This window comes from Diabrotica virgifera, chromosome 3 (assembly GCF_917563875.1).
Source record: "Diabrotica virgifera virgifera chromosome 3, PGI_DIABVI_V3a".
NCBI classification, from domain to species: Eukaryota; Metazoa; Arthropoda; class Insecta; order Coleoptera; family Chrysomelidae; genus Diabrotica; species Diabrotica virgifera.
The window spans coordinates 173,203,692-173,222,035 of NC_065445.1; the positions used below are offsets into that span (position 1 = coordinate 173,203,692).

General features: G+C 31.8%; 1 protein-coding gene across 1 annotated transcript in view; it reads left to right on the forward strand.

Moving 5' to 3' along the window:
• Window positions 1-17,973, forward strand: part of LOC114334839 (putative neutral sphingomyelinase) — an 88,350-nt gene extending 70,377 nt beyond the window's left edge. Inside the window, exon 5 of the mRNA XM_050647031.1 lies at window positions 4,150-17,973. Within this exon, the coding sequence (XP_050502988.1) occupies window positions 4,150-4,765 (616 nt within the window). The 3' untranslated portion in view covers window positions 4,766-17,973. The remainder of the gene's footprint in view (window positions 1-4,149) is intronic.
• The last annotated feature ends 371 nt before the right edge of the window (window positions 17,974-18,344 follow it).

Consider the following 18,344-nt stretch of genomic DNA (forward strand, 5'->3'; position numbering starts at 1 on the left):
TGTCTCTTTCTTCGGTCTCTTGTACGTCTATATCAGAGCTATCTTTCGGGCGCTTAACGTTGTCACACAGTCCTTCGCATGATGTGCAAATTGGAGAGCAATGGAGGCTCGTTTTCCTGCATCCACAATTGCTTTGGCAGCCCTTTTTACATTTACAAAAAATATACCGTAGTAGTGAGTTTGATGCAAGATCCAAAGTGGTTGGCACTGGCACGAGACCACTAGTAGTTTTTTTTCAACCCCACTAACTTGGATCTTTTTATTGCTCGTCAGGTGTGGCTTGATATAAAGATAACCACTGCTGCACCTGATAGTAAACTCAAAGTGAGTGTTCTCGTGCAGCAGATTCGGTAGGGGGTAATGAGGCAATGTTCAGACTGGTCTCTTTGTTTCTTCCATAGAGAGCCACGAGAAACATGTTTCCTGCTGTGGCAAACTCATCCTGATATGCATTAGGGTCTTTAAAAGCCTCAATGGTTGGTTGCAAGTCTGTATTCTTCTGCAAGACATTAAGGAATTTCAGTTTCCCCTGATTAAACAATGCAGAAGTAGTATCACAACCACTCATCGCATGTAGGAATAAGATATAGTCCATTAGGATTTTTTCAGCAGCCAGATGAGGGTTGTTGAATCTTTGCGAAACCTTTCCTTTTCCTGGTTTCAGAAAAAATAGATTTTTTGTGTTAGGACTACACAGGCCAATCAAAATGACCAGAAGGTCGATATCTTCCCCCACCACTGTCACTGTTGATTTGACGGTCCATCTCAAGAGCTGTTGTGATAAATGCTGCAAATAACAGCATTCTAATAAAAAATAAAGTTTTGGAATGTAAAAAGTGGATTTTGCAGAGACCCTTACAAATTGGCAATTTTCAACTTGCACTTTAGTCCGAACGATTCGTCTGAAAAAAAAAGTAAATAGTGATATTTGTAGAGAATTTTAAGTACTTTAATTTTTGTTAACAGACCATTTACTAAAAGTTAATAGTTTTCGAGATTTAAGCAAAAAAGCGGGAAAAAGCAGAATTTTTTCGCGATTTATTCAATGTTCTGTCACGAAATTTTCCCGCAAACCTCATCTTCAGATTCAGCAGTCCAAAATACATAGATAATGAAAGAAATCAGAACTACCCCAAAACTTTCCTAGTCAAAACACAATTTGATTGAATTATAATGAGATACAGCTCCCGGAGCGAACCATGGACATTGAGAGAAATCGTCTGTGCTAAAGTTTAGGTGGGTGTACGACTGACGACAGCGTTGGTCACCGGCCATGATTTGTTCCGGGAGCTATATGTATTATCTGTTTTTTTTTTATACGAGTCAGGGCCGAGGCAAAGAGATCAGCCCGCGTAAAGTCGGCTTTACATTTACGAGTACTCGGATCCGAGTTACCCTACTCGGAGTGCATCTCAGAAGTGTAAACGCCTTCTCGGGATCTCTTGTCACTCCGGTAATACTATATTATTTATCTATTGATAAGAGTACGGATCGAAGTTGAACGCAATCGGAGTAGCAGTACGAGTTGGTATGAGAGCGCGTGTAATTTACAAATAGAAAATGGCGGAACTGAGATTTTCTGGAGAACAGATAGCACAGTTTATTGATTTTTACCGATCATTTGAATGTTTGTGGAATATAAACTAAAGGGATATCGTGATATAAACAAAATAAATAATGTATATAAAGATATTGCAGATATAATGAATATTTCTACATATAAAGTGAAGAAAAAGTAAAAGAATCACTCGTATTCAATGTAAACGTTCGCAGTTCTACTCGTATCTCGGATCCGAGTATGTACTCGTAAATGTAAAGCCGACTTAATACTAAAATGTTAGACATATACAGGGTGAGTCATGAGGAACTGTACATATTCCTACCTCGTATAGAGTCTCCTATGGGGAATAAAAAATGACCATTAAAAAGTGTCTGTTCCCCTTGTTTAATAATATGCAGAGCGAGTTTCGCATTTTGACAGAAATTTATATTCGTCATAATTTTTGAACGGTCAGATCGATGTGTCTCTTATTTTGGTCAATCGTTACACTATTACCACCTAATCAACTGATTTATTCGAACTAGAAAAAAATCAGGTCCGGCTTTAAAAAATTAGTTCGTTTGGGTCTTAGAAAAAAATTCACACTGTATACGCTTTTTGAAAACTCTAATATGAATTTTACAAATTAGACAAATAGGCAATTAAAATGGCATATTTATTTTTCCCACACGATTACTTATTTTTTTTATAAAAAAATCAAATTTGACTATGAATTAAAAGTTTGGTAAAGTAAACCATAGATTTAAAAAAATTAACTTTTATTACAAAAATTAATTTTTTTTAACAAATATTTGATTTATGTTACCACCCAATCAACTGATTTATTCAAACTAGAAAAAAATCAGGTCCGGCTTTAAAAAATTAGTTCGTTTGGATCTTAGAAAAAATTTCACCCTGTATACGCTTTTTGAAAACTCTAATATGAATTTTACAAATTAGACAAATAGGCAATTAAAATGGCGTATTAATTTTTTTCCCCACATCATTACTTAATTTTTTATAAAAAAAATCAATTTTGACTATGAATAATAATTAAAAGTTTGGTAAAGTGAACCATAGATTTAAAATGAATTAATTTAGATTTAATTTTTTTTAATTTTTTTTGAACAAATATTTAATTTATGGTACCACCCAATCAACTGATTTATTCAAACTAGAAAAAAATCAGGCCCGTGTTTAAAAAATTATTTCGTTTTGGTCTTAGAAAAAATTTCACCCTCTATAAGCTTTTTGAAAATTCTAATATGAATTTTACAAATTAGACAAATAGGCAATTAAAATGGCATATTTATTTTTCCATACACGATTACTTAATTTTTTATTAAAAAATCAAATTTGTCAAAATCTGAATTTTAACCTGAAAATGAAAAAAAAAAAAAAAGATGAAATCACGGTTGTACTCGCTACAACGTTCCATTTAAAAAAAATTTTCTGAAATTTTTACAGCACATATCTCTTACCATTGTGAAGACTATGACAATTGTTGTAGACTTTCAGTCTTCTTCTCGTAAAAGTTATGAATTTAAAAAAAAAAATAAAAGGTGCAGCTTCGTGAATTGCAAAGTTAAATCGCAAAAATTAAGTGAAAAAATTTAAAATTTATCTATTTGATCACGTCTATGTTAAACTATAGAGTCCAAAGAGAAGTGTTATGGGGAGTTTTAGATATAGACGTGTTATAGAAAAAAAAAAATGGTGAAACTTTTAATTTTAAGAAAAACGTTATTTTTTTTATTTTTATGGTAAAATTGCGATTTTGACAAATTTGATTTTTTAATAAAAAATTAAGTAATCGTGTGGGGAAAAAATAAATATGCCATTTTAATTGCCTATTTGTCTAATTTGTAAAATTAATATTAGAGTTTTCAAAAGCGTATACAGGGTGAAATTTTTTCTAAGACCCAAACGAACTAATTTTTTAAAGGCGGACCTGATTTTTTTCTAGTTTGAATAAATCAGTTGATTGGGTGATAACATAAATCAAATATTTGTTTAAAAAAATGATTGTTGGTATAAAAGTTAATTTTTTTTAAATCTATGATTCACTTTACCAAATTTTTAATTCATAGTCAAATTTGATTTTTTTATAAAAAATTAAGTAATCGTGTGGGGAAAAAAATAAATATTTCATTTTAATTGCCTATTTGTCTAATTTGTAAAATTAATATTAGAGTTTTCAAAAAGCGTATACAGGGTGAAATTTTTTCTAAGACCCAAACGAACTAATTTTTTAAAGCCGGACCTGATTTTTTTCTAGTTTGAATAAATCAGTTGATTAGGTGGTAATAGTGTAACGATTGACCAAAATAAGAGACACATCGATCTGACCGTTCACAAATTATGACGAATATAAATTTCTGTCAAAATGCGAAACTCGTCCTGTATATTATTAAACAATGGGAGCAGACACTTTTTAATGGTCATTTGTTATTCCCCATAGGGGCCTCTATACGAGGTAGGAGTATGTACATGTACAGTTCCTCATGACTCACCCTGTATGCGAATATTGCTTAATTTTAGTTTAGCTCTTATAAAAAAATTTGGAACGCTAGTATCTGTTGATAATTTTATTTTAACGTACTTTTCAGGTTAATATTAATCATACCTGGTCTAGTAGACTCCTTCGAGTATGCAAATGTACCGAAAGATCACATAGCAACATGTGAAAGTCTAAGAAATACTTATACGCCTAGCAGTTATGTAAAGCAGAAGATTCCGGGACAGCGGATAGACTTTATTATGTACCATCCAGGCTCAAAACTTCAGGTAGAAATGAGAAACTATAGACTGCCCCTGCCAGACCGTGTTCCTCAATGTACTTTTAGTTATTCGGACCACGAAGCCGTGGAAGTGACTTTAGAGATAAGTAAAAAGGCGGCTATGACCTACTGTAGGAACGAACATGACTTGCAGAACATCTTACATGAATCTATTTTAATTTTAGACCGTGGTCTAGCTAGTATATATACACATAAAATTCTCTACTCCGTTTTAGGGATCATACTGTTCTGTTCACTGATAGTCACTTTTACATTTGACGTTCCTATAGGTTTTATAGTACTGTACAATATTCTGAAGGTTTTAATTGGACTTGGATGGGCATTTTGTCTTCTAATGGCCACTGTTTGGAATAAAATAGAGAGACATGGAGTGCTTGCTGGAAAATCGGCTATAGAAAAACACCTTAAAAAACCGACATCGTGACATACTTGTTATAATCGTTGGTAGGGTAGACATAAATATGAAAAGAACCAATTATTGTTACCATCGTACACCAAATATATGTATTTGCATATCAACCATTTTAATTTATTTGATCAGTTGTATATAAAATATTTGAATGTAGCATGGGAGTGAAATATTACTTTTTACTAAGAGACTTGTTTTTGCCTACGGCATTGACATTGAATAGTGAGCGCGTAAAGTTTGGAAACATATATATCTGTGACACCCCATATGATATAGTAACAAAATGTTGGTTATATATTTTAGATGGACCAGCGATTTAAAATTTTATATTTTGGACGTTGCCAAATGTAGTTTCAGATATATTATGAGCCGTTGAAAACCAGAGTGGTCTAAGTCAAGAATTTTATTTTAAGGTCACTTTAGAAGACCAAAAATAATCATGCTTTTCAAGAATTTTTTTCTCAGAACCTTTAATAAAAATGAACATAAAACTGTTTACATATTAATATCTAACTCTAGAGAGTACAAAAAATATATCTTTTTTCATTTATGCACGTACACTAATATTGTAGAGGGCGCAAAAGTCGAGGCCTCGAAAAATGATGGCGGACAGTTAATCTCGGGATTGGGATATCTGAAACATAAAAATCGTACTGCATTTAAAAAGGGAAGGTTTCTTACGTGACAATTTACCACAATTTGACCAAAAAATAAGAAATAAATATTTTTTAACCATGAAAAACTGAAGAAAAACGGGCGAATTTTTCACAAAAGTTTTTCAAATTTCCGTAAAATCTTTTTTTTTTGTAGAATTTTTTACTAATGGTGGTAAATTGTCACGTAAGAAACCTTCCTTTTTCAAATGCCGTACAATTTTTATGTTTCTGATATTCCAATCCTGAGATTAACCGTCCGCCATCGGAACTACTTTTTTTCGAGGCGTCTACTTAGGCGCCCTCTACAATATTAGTGTACATGCATAAATGAAAAAAGATATAAAAAAAGGGTTGTTTTTTGAAAAAAGATATATTTTTTGTATTCTCTAAGAGTTATATATTAATATGTAAAAAGTTTTTTTATTCATTTTTAATAAAGGTTCTGAGAAAAAAATCTTGAAAAAATGCTTATTTTTGGTTTTCTAAAGTGTACTAGTACCTTAAGCGCTATCTTGGTATATTATTATTTTTTCAGGTTTAGCCATGCGGCTCACACTCCCTCTAAGGGGAAAATTGACTCATCCCAGATACCTAGGGCATCAAAAGGATTGAGCTCTGGTGGGACTATTTCCATGTTATCGAGCCCTAGGTGACTTGGAATGCAGGTGTGTCTCCCAAAAATTTTCGTACACTTCTGGCCGTCGCGAGTAGTACAGCTTTCTGCATGGTCTTGTAAAGATGTTCATTTAGACCCAGCTTTTCTATGAGGTTCTTCGGAATGACTCCAGTAGTAGAAAGAACAATAGGCATTGTCTGGGTATTTTCCATTCTCCATTTATTGTTAGGTATCGCCCCACATCTATTAATGTTGTTTGCCTAGTAAGTTTACTAAGTAGTATGAGATCCGGTCTATTATGTGCCACTCGTTGGTCTGTGAGCACAGTCCGATCCCAGTATAGCTTGTAGTTGTCGTTTTCAATTATTTATTTGATTCAATTTTTATTTTTATATAATATATTATTATTATACAGTATGTCCCTGTAAGTTGTATCCGTATGGAAAACTTTTTTATTATTAATTTTACGAAAAAGTTATTCTTCATAAAAAGCTCTGCATGGTCCAAAACCTAATTTTAATTTATTCATCAAATATCAAATTTTTTGAATATTATACGAGGTATGTCAAAAAGTTTGAATTTCACTCAAGAGTAAAGTAGCTTTATTTTTCACAATCTTGAAAATTGCTATTATGAAAAGTTGTTTGGAATTAATTACTATATTCTAGTATGCAATCACATCTTTCTAATTGAAAAAAATTGTTTTTGAAAAATTATGGATAACTAACATTATTTTCAGTTATTTCAATTCAGATAACTCTTTTTTTATTAATTTTACGAAAAAAAGTGATTCTTAATAAAAAGTTCTGCATTGCCTAAAACCTAAAATACAACAATATTATGTCAAATTTTACTAATTTTATGCAAGGTATGTCAAAAAATATGAATTTAGCTCAAGAGTAAAATACGTTTATTTTTCACAAGATCGAAAATTGTTATTAGGAAAAGTTATTTAGAATTAAAAACTATATTTCAGTATGTAATTACATCCTTCTAATTGAAATATTCTGAACTATAAAGGTACTTTACTTTTGATCTAAATTTATTTTTTTTACATACCTCGTATATAATTGATAAAATTTGATATAAGATGGTTGTATTTTAGGTTTTACACCATTCAGAACTTTTTATTAAGAATCACTTTTTTTCTTAAAATTAATAATAAAAGAGTTATCAGAATTGAGATGACTGAAAATAATGTTAGTTATCCATAATTTTTCAATTTTTTTTTCAATTAGAGGGATGTAATTGCATATTAGAATATAGTTTTTAATTCCAAACAACTTTTTATAATAGCAATTTTCAATATTGTGAAAAATAAAGCTACTTTACTCTTGAGTGAAATTCAAACTTTTTGACATACCTCGTATAACATTCATAAAATTTGATATCTGCTGGTTGAATCTTGGGTTTTGGACCATGCAGAACTTTTTATAAAGAATAACTTTTTTTCGTAAAATTAATAATAAAAAGGTTTTCCATATTATGGATACAACTTACAGGGACATACTGTATAATATTGACATATTTATATTACAGTAGCTTCATGTGGGAGTGGGTGATGCACTAATATTTTTCAAATTTTTTAGCAAAGTGGAACACTGTCAAATAGAATAAAATTCTTGACGTAAACATAAAATGAAATTCTTGACTTAGACCACTCTGGTTTTCAACAGCTCATATGGATAATGTGCGTATTTTTGAAATATATATACGGGTGGGCCGTATAATACGGTCTTATATACTTTACAATCTTTTATTACAGTTTTTTATTGCCTATGCAACATAGTATTGTATTTTAGTTTGATTTTTTATCGCTGTCAACACTATTTTCAAAAACTATCATAACGTATCTACTGACAGTAAATCACGGCGTACTTGCTGGCAATAAAACCTACTTCTTCTTCTTTTTGTATAGACAAGACTGTCTGTTTTTTCAATATGCCTCTAGTAAGTTGACGTTCCATCGATTTCGTGGTCTTCCCACTGCTCGTCTTCCTATTTAGGAACCATCTCTCGTTGTCCTGACTACCCTATTTGTTGTCATTCGCCTTATGTGGTTATTCCATTCTATTCTTCTGCTTCTTATCCAGTTATTAATGTTATCCACCTTACATCTCCGTCTTATATCTGTACTTCTAGCTCTGTCCCATAGAGTCTTACCATCGATTTTTCGAAGGGTTTTTATCTCCGCTGTTTCGAGCCATCTTTTTGTCCTCTCTGTGTCGGGTCGTGTTTCTGCCGCGTATGTCACCTACTTGAAAACCTACTTGATTCAACGAAATGAAACCGATACTCATACAAAAACAGAATGGACTTTTTTAAACTTTAACAAATACCAAATGGTCCATTTCTGCATATTAATAGTCAATATTGGCCATTAACAGGATATATGCTGCATCGACAATAAAAAACAAAAGATTGTAGAATATATGGGTGGTCCTATTTAAAAATACACATATTATCCTTATATCTCAGAAACTGTACATTTGTCAACGTCGAAAGTATATAATAATAAATCGCTGGTCCGTCTAATATAGGCACATTTTCCAACATTATCCAACATTTTGTTATTTTATCATACGGGGTATCACATATCTTTATTATGTATATACTTTACGCGCGCATTGTATAAAATAATTGTTTTGTATCATTGTTACTGAACATACTATGTACATACGAATGTATGAATAAAGCAAAAAAACTTGTTTTAATTTGTAAAATTATCTACACTTAAGAAAATAAACAAATAATTTGCTAGTAGTTTATTAGAAAAAACGGCGACATTTAAATGGATACATGTGGCAACACATACAGTTTGAATGAAGAGGTAATGACAGTTTTCAAAAACAAATTTGTTGTAACATTATTCGTTTCTAAACTAGTCAAAATATAAGCAGCCTTAACTTTTTAGAAAGATTTGAGACGTTAATACTTAAAGTATATACTATTTTAATACAACTTTTTAATCAAACCTAGAATGTTCACAGACATGGCTTTGTACTTAGTGTTTAATACTGGTCTCAAAATAGCTTTATCGGCAATCTGTAATTATCGAAATTTATACATGCATAATATCAGGTTAAATTGAAGATAGGTGAAGTCTTCTTAATCCACATAAATCAAAAACGCTATGGAGGCATTAAATCTCCCTAAATGCTTGTCATGTGGAAGTCCCGTGTTAAAATTTGTCAGTTGCGTCTACAGCTTCTAGCAAATGGTCGTCTTTTGATGACAATATGGTTGCTTTTGATTGTGTTTTGACTTAACTGAAAAGAAATAAAGTTGGTATACCGTCTCTTAATCACGAAACAATAATTTATGGAGAATATAATCAGCTTTTTCAAAATAAAAAAAGAATAATCAAAAAAGAGAAATATCGTTCTCCCTCTTGTCCCAAATAGGGTGTCTTTCAAAAATGACAGCAATAAGTGCCTCCTTATTCACGGTACAATCACTAAACCAGCGTGACAAAAAGAGAAATAAGTTATATTCTCATTCCGGTAAAAGCGAGAATGCTGGTTAAAGCGAGTTGCTCTCGCCAACCTAGTTTAACTATGTACATTCTCATTTAAAAACGTGCTTTCTTTTTGAAAACGTATAAAAGCGAGTTGGCGCGAAGCTGCTTTCACTGTGTTCGTATAAAAGCGAGTCGGTAAGGGGAAATCTGCTTCCACTGTGTTCGTACATTTTGATCGATACTTAAGCTGCACGCCGTCGTAAATAATAAATTTCGTAACTCAGCGAATTTGTCTGGTGATAAATCAATATTTAGCCGCTCTACACTCCAACATGTGTTTAGGACTTACAAATAGAAAATAAGTTGTCACGATAAACCACCATAGAAAATTGAAATACTATATCAATAAACTATGATATTGTTCTTCCACTCTAACTTTTCCCATGCATCACGATTCATTTTCAAACAAGTTAAATCAACAAATAAAGTGAAACGTACGTCGATGTGCAGTATTGATACGTACTGTCAGAGTGTCATTGGTAATAATTAGGACATGGCTATTATTCCGTGAACGTATTTTATAAACTTAATTTATTGGAGTGTTTAATCTTTTTTCACTATTGAGGAGATTGATGGACTCAACATTAAACAACTTAAACACCATACAGACTATTACGAATATAAAGATTTTAGACCGGTAATAAATAAATTTAAAAAAAAGTCACAACAACAAAGTTACTGTTGTTAAGAAGATTTAATATTACCTATGGTTGAGCAATACAAGACTATCGAGTGAATTACATAAAAAAAACAATTAATATCTTTAATATATTAAACCTTAAGGGAGATAGTGGTACAAATGCAAATTTTTCACAAATTGAGTTATCAACACGAGAAAATGTGCTAATGTCACTGTCACTTAAAATCATAAACGTCAAAGTTCAAAGTAAACAAGATATTAGCGACATGCCATGTTGTTTGTCCTTGTTTAACTTATGGTTTCTATGGACAAACGGCTTAATTTTGCGATACTAGTTCCTGTGAGTTAAAAAGAGACCTAGTATACAAAGTAATTCGTGAATAATTTCATGCATGGGAAAAGTTAGAAAGGAAGAACTATAGTCATCGCATCTTTTATGCTAGCCGAGCTCAGTCTCTCAGGTTGGAAGTACGTATTGTCTTAATCAAAAATATGAACAATGAAGATCTAAATTATAGCAAATAAAACAAGTTAACTAATCATGTTTCTCTTGGTCAACCAATCGAAAACTAGTTCTGTGATGTAGCCCTTTTTAGGGATTTTAAATATATACCTTTTATAAAGGATTTTATTGGTTTTTGTATTATATGGTATACAGCCAACTACAGGAAAACTTTTTCCTTGTGGATTGGTTATTTTTCTTTAAAGATAGAAAAAAAAGATGTACCTATTAAATGATGAGTCAATCTTTGTCGAAAGCTAACAATTTAGATTATACTTGCATTGTGTCGTTTTGTATTTGGCTTCTTGAGGTCGGTTCACTAATGGTTCTGCGAGTGACTCTGGGCTCCGATGTTGTTGGCCACCAGGTCGATTGCAGTTGGTAGGTGCTGCTGAGTTGATGCATTGTAGTGGCATCTTGGTGGCATCGCCGGCGATGGAGGAGGCTTCAAGGAGTTCCCCCGAAAGAAAAAAAGGTTACTTTATATTGTCAAAAAAAAACCTACAATACAAGCTGTGTATTACTGACATTGAGTTACTAGTACACTTTAGCAGACCAAAAATAAGCATTTTTCAAGATTTTTTTTCTCAGAACCTTTATTAAAAATTAACATAAAACTTTTTACATATTAATATCTAACTCTTAGAGAATACAAAAAATATATCTTATTTCATTTATGCACGTACACTAATATTGTAGGGGGCGCCAAAATCGCGGCCTCGAAAAAAAGTAGTTCCGATGACGGACTATCAGTCCGAAAGAATCTCAGGATTAGGATCTCTGAAACAAAAAAATCGTACGGAATTTGAAAAAGGAAAATTTCTTACGTGACAAGTTACCACCGTTAGTGAAAAATTCCGCAAAAAAAAGATTTAATAGAAATTTGAAAAAAAAATGTAAAAAAATCGCTTGTTTTTCTTCAGTTTTTCATGGTTAAAAAATATTTATTTTTTATTTTTTGGTCAAATTGTGGTATATTGTCACGTAAGAAACCTTCCTTTTTCAAATGCAGTACCATTTTTTTGTTTCAGATATCCCAATCCTGAGATAACTGTCCGCCATCATTTTTCGAGGCCTCAAATTTTGCGGCCTCTACAATATTAGTGTATGTGCCTAAATGAAAAATTATATATTTTTTGTACTCTCTAAGAGTTAGATATTAATATGTAAAAAGTTATATGTTCATTTTTAATAAAGGTTTTGAGAAAAAAATGATTATTTTTGGTCTTCTAAAGTGTACTAGTACCTTAAGAAGCATTGAAAAGCTCATTGGCATTCTTCCAAATATAATCAAAAAATTAGCAGATGGCAAGTATCCAGTAAATAGAATAATTACCATTAAGTAGGTAAATTTTGTATGATTCTTACATGCATATAAGTCCTAAATTATAAAATCGAAGATTCAAAAACGTGGTTTTGGAGTGAAGTTAAAAAAAAATTAACGATTGAAAAGCACTTTATCAGAATAGGTAGCCCAGCAGTATAATGTGTACTCACCACAAAATGGACGTCGTTGAAAAATAAATGAAATTACCAGGCTAGACGGGGCCTTAAGTAGTCACAAAAATTATATAAAAAGCATCCATGCTGAGAGGGACTGACTTTGACAGAATCGATGGGGGCTTGACACTGACATAGAGTGTGTCCGAAGCATGGAACATAGAACATAAATAAAAAATTTTGTTGATTAAAATCTTTTATAAAAGGTATATAATTTATTAAAAATTCCCCTAAAGGATTACGTCACGTATACAGAACGTTTTCGATCTAATACATCGTCAGTGCTGAACAGGATGTTTACATGCTAAGCCATCAAAATTGAAAATATATGGGTAAGGACCCTTTAAAATGGTACAGTAATGGAAGCATTGACATAAATTGTTTTAAATAACATGGATGTTTTAAATAATCCTAGATTTAGCACCGGGCATCATTTGATCCCTCACATGGGTTGGACGTGTCCTGGGGTTCAGCTACCTCACATCTTGAAAGGTCGAATTGCCATCGAAGCAGTACATTAAAATATTAATTTCTTATAAAATTTGACGTATCGTATGGTATGTATCTATATATGATAATTTTCTAATAGATTTTAGTATACTAGATGTGACAATAAAAATTCGAAAGTGCCTATATTTATTTACAGTTCTAGCTTTTAAATTTAATATATATTTCGTGCATCAAAGGATTAATAAATGGCTATTAAAGAAGAAAATAATGGTATCAAATAGTTATAGCCTAAGAGGCTTATTCAATGTGTCTTTAAATCACACTCGTAATTTAGATTTTATTTTGTCTGTATACATAATATTTGCTTTTAGAGAATGTTGAACTTTTTATATGAAAAATGACGAATATATTTTTAACGTTATCAATACTTGTTTTATTATGCTGCATTTTATAATTAATTATGTACATATTTTGTTTAAAATTGGAAATTTTTGGGTGAATATCATCAACTTCTTATATATTTACGTGATATGTAGTACGGTTTGTAAGCAAGAATAATACGAAACTGATAGCTATGCACATTAACAAAAAGTATGTAAAAATAAATTGTAATAAATATATTGCTAAATATGACAATTCAACGAAAGCTGTTTTTATCATTTTTTGGTTATATTTATATTATTGTAGTGATTAATACTATTAACTATTTTTGTAAACGTAGTTAGTCTTCCATACGAAAAATTGACCAAAAGTAATAATGCTCTTTTTTTACTCTGTAAACTTTGCTTGTAAAGTTTTCGCAGCGATGGGCAGTGCAGTTGTATAGCAAATTACTTAGGCTATTCCGGTAGGTACTTAGCCTCTCCGGTCGATGTCGCCACTATCTAGTATCGTGTAATACGTTCTTGCGGAATTTTCATTTAGACGGCCTATGTCAAAATATGAGCCGAATGGAACTTGTAGTTTTGTTTTGACCGTGTGTGGAAGCGGGCGTATGTGGCGATTGTAGAAAAATGCAAAAAGAGCAATATCAGTCGGTGATTCCATTCTTGTTTTTGGAAGGAAAATCGTGCCGCGAAATCTAAAAGAGCTTGAATGCTGTGTGCGGTATCTTCCCCTTCAATGACAACCATCAATAATTGGTTTAAAAAGTTTCAAAGTGATCGCACATCGTTTTTTGATATGTCATGCCCAGATGCCCTGAAAACAGCTTCCACGGAGGATATCGTGAATAAAATCCACGATCTCGTGTTGGCAGACAGCTGACTGAAGGTGCGCGAGATAGCTGAGACAGTAGGCATCTCAAAAAGTGGCGTAGATCATAGCATGCATGAAATATGAGGTGTGTGAAATTAGCGCAACCATGAGACCACTTCAATGCAGTGTCTGAGCCTGTTTAAGCGTAATACGAAGGATTCCTATGTTGTTTCATAACCGTCGACAAAACATGGATCCACTGGTACATACCAGAGACCAATGAACAGTCGATGCAGTGGACGTCACCCCGCGAACGTACTCAGGACAAGGCGAAAAGTGTTCTATCGACCGGAAGGCCGTGGTGGCCTTATTTTCTGGGATTTATAAGGCGTGATCTATATCAACTTCCTGTAAAAGGGAAAAACGGTCACAAGGCTTTACTACACCGCCTTATTAAGCATATAGACGCCGAATTTCAGAAAACAGCCCCGATTCGAAAGAGAAAACGTGCTCTTCCACCATGACAATGAACCGGCTCGCATCTGGTCAAATTGATCGAATCGAACTGCTGTTCTGTTCACCGTATTCTCCAGATTTGACCCTGTACGACTTCTTTTTGTTTCCAAACTTGAGAAAGTCAATCGCCGGGCAGAAATTTAAGTCGAATGAGGAGTTCATCGCCGCTACGGAAGCCTAATTTGTAGACCTCGAGCAAACGTATTTCAGACGAGTTAAAAAAAGTCGGAGCAGAGCTGAGTCAACTACATCGAGCTAAAAGGAGACTATATACGTTCAGAAATAAATCACCACTTTTCCAAAATTTTCGTTTTTCTTTTGTAGCTTAAGTACTTATCGAACCGCTCTAGTAATAATTTAGATTACAAAACTGCAGTATTTACTACCACATAGAGCAATAATAGATAACACGAATACACATTTTGGCTACTCTAAAACTCTACCCAACATGAATAGTCAAACAAAAAACAAAGACAGACTCAGAAAATAGTAACACGCGTGTTACATTCTGACAAGAAAAATACTGTGCTAAATACAATGCTTTTCATATCAGATGATTCTTCAATGTGCCCCGTAAGACAGCCGTGTCGTACACGTCCCCATCGTAAGATCAATTGAGCTTACAAGGGCACTTTGAAGAATCGTCTGATATGACGTCCACGTCCCATTGTAAGATAAATCATCCTTTATTCTAAAAGAGTAGGATTACATTTCTGCTCAAAGTAAAAGACAATTTTAAAAAGCATGTAGACAAAATGGTTCAGCTAAGATAGCTTTTTCGACAGTAATGAAGCCATGTAGTGAAAATATCATAATACTACAAATATTTCGTGTTTATTGTTGGTCAACAAATATTGTACATTTAGTATATTTATGATAAAAGTTATTTTTATATTTTCTGTGTATTTTATCAATATTGATAATCATTAGCCTTCAACTAAATAGAAAACAAACAATGATACGTTTATTTGTGGCTAAATTAAGCTAATAACCATTTGGAAGAGGAAAATAAGTTCAGTATTATTACGTTAACAAACAAAAATATTTATATTCATTAAGTATTTTATTTTGTACACAGTTATGTCATGTTCTTTAATTAAAAGTACATACCATAGTTTATACAGCTGTTTCTAGTCTTTATTTTTGTTTTATAACAGAATTACAAATGAATTTTATTTATAATACTAATTAGATACTTAAATTTTCATGTCTGGTATTTCTATGTATGTTTAGCAACGATCAATACATGGTGGCAGCAGATCTTTAGCGGTATAAATTGTCGGTGCAAAGAAAATAATTCATGAAAGATGAAGGGAATTTTAGGTCTTGCCAATTTTATTTTATTAATTTGTTGAAAACCAAAACGATCTAGCTATACCAGGCACAAAATTTAAGTAGATACTAGGAATGTTTCATTGCCATAATCATAAGGTCATTATTGGTATGATATTGTATCTGAACATAACATATAATATATATTGTTTTATGAATTAATATAAGTTTTTCATCATGAGATCAACAATTTCAATTGTGAAAAGGTAATGGAAATAATAGTATTTCATATACATTTATTTAGAGGTCTGTTCTTCTGTTCATGTTCATTTACATATTTATGATTTAATTTTTGTATACGAATACAAGAGTGTGTAGGTACTGTAGGTACCAAAATAAGAGTCTAACAGTGATGAACAAATTAAATATTTTGTCAATACTTAATGTCAATACTTAATTGTCAAAGGAAATTAAAGAACGATGTACCACAAAAATGTGACGATTTTTTAGAACGGATTATACAGTTTATTATCAGTACAGTACAGTAGAACCCCGATAAGTCGGCCTTCGATAACCAGGAAGTCCGGCTAACCCGGACCGATTTTCATCAGACAAAACAAACATTTTTTCAGTTTGACTGAGTTTTTTATCAAGAAATAGAAAATACCGTGTACAACTGTACGTATTTTAGATGTATTGTGCATGTGCATATTATGTATTTCATGTTTTTGAATTTATAATCGAGTTTATCTGTAAGTATGCCATATTTTATTAATTTTTACCATATTCTCCGGCTAACCCGGATTTTCGATAACCCGGATCGGCCGCGGTCCCGCTTAAATCCGACTTATCGAGGTTCCACTGTAATAATTTCAAGAAATTGGCTGACTCTACATTTATAACACTGCCAAAAAACCAAACGCAAAAGAATGCCAAGACCACCGAACAATAAGTTCGCATCATGCGCTCAAAATATTTTCAAAAATTATACACCAGAAAATACTCGACAAACTTGAGCAAGACATTAGCGACACACAATTTGGATTTAGAAATGTATACTGTGGGGGAGAATTTACAACAAATAGTTGACAGGGTGGTAGAATTCAGTGTTGAAAAAAGATTATCCCCAAACACAAAAATACGTGCAAAATTTATGGTTATTACAAAAGCCCAACAGCGCCAAGAAAACCTTCATTTTCAAAAATGAAAATATCTAAGAACAATCATTAATAAAAATAATAAGTACACAGGGGAGATTAAAGGAATCATAGAACAGGCAAGAAATGCTTTCAAAAGGTCGAAAAGTATTCTGTAGCAGGAACATTACAATTCCTTTCAAGGTAAGACTACAGATTTGCTAGTGTTTCTCATATTTTTTGTGGCTTGGATGTTAAAGAAAATGATTTCAGACAGATTGGAAGCCTTCGAAATTTATACTATATTACGAATAAGTTGGGTCGATAGAGTCAGAAAAAGTCACGTTTTAAAAAGAATGGGAAAAGAGAAAGAGGTTTTAAATACGGTTAAAATTAGACAATTTGTAACATGTTTTATCCGTAAATTTCACCATTTAAATTAACACTCAGGATTCTTTCATATTTTTTATATATATATATATATATATATATATATATATATATATATATATATATATATATATAATGTTTTCAGAATTGCTTGGTTTTCGTATATTTTTGGATTATTTTGTTAATTTACTACGTTATTGGAAGAGATCAACTAGCGTAAGAAACATACAAAAAAAATGTTTCAAAAAAGGAATTAACATACTGTAGTCCGTGTAGTATTATTAACAATAACTGTTCTTTTCTTGTCAATTTTGCCTGTGAAATACTTTACTTGTGATTTAGTTTTAAAACATTTGTAACAAAGCTTTTGCATATTTTAACTCATAGATAAATATTGACAAATTAATTTTAAATGGTAGTAAAATCCGCCCAGATCTTGTCTTTTATCATATATTTTTGTTACTATAATATGAAGTACTTAGTCTTTATGAATGAAAAGTACGTTTATGAGATATTGAGTTTAGGCACATAGAATGCAATGAAGAGAAATTGTTTTACGATTTTCTTGGGAATACACGTATTTGCATTAAAAAAATGTAATGAAATCTTTACCGTCGATTCAGAAAAATACTTAATTCCATCCTTTAAAAAATACGGAAAGGAACTGTTTTACCGAGTATGCCTAAACTTAATATGTCCCAGTTTTATATTTAAAATATGTTTAAATTAGTATTTATATTCCTTAACACCTCGTATTTATGAAGTATCAGAATTTATACATTACAAATGTATCAAATACTGCTCAATAAATTAATTTTCCTTAAATAATTTGTTTTTATTCCTATATTCCTTCCCTTATGGTATGAAAAAATAAATTAAGATACACATTGAAAATGATAAATTGTTTTTAGTATTTTACGAAAAATTATCTGCAGTATGAAATTAAACCTGCATATTCAACTTTTCATTATTAGTCCATGTGGTGAGACCGCTCCTGTCTGAAAAAAATTTCTGATTCGGTTTCTTTGTGGATTCCTATTCAAAAATGTCCCCTTTAAACAAATCTGAAGGTGCCTGGCGGAATTTTTGGACAGAAATTGTTTAAACAATTTTTTTAAACATATACAAAAGATCATGTTTTTTGCTCTGAAACATATATTTTTAGATTTTTTGGGTCAATCTAAACAAGAAAGGTATCT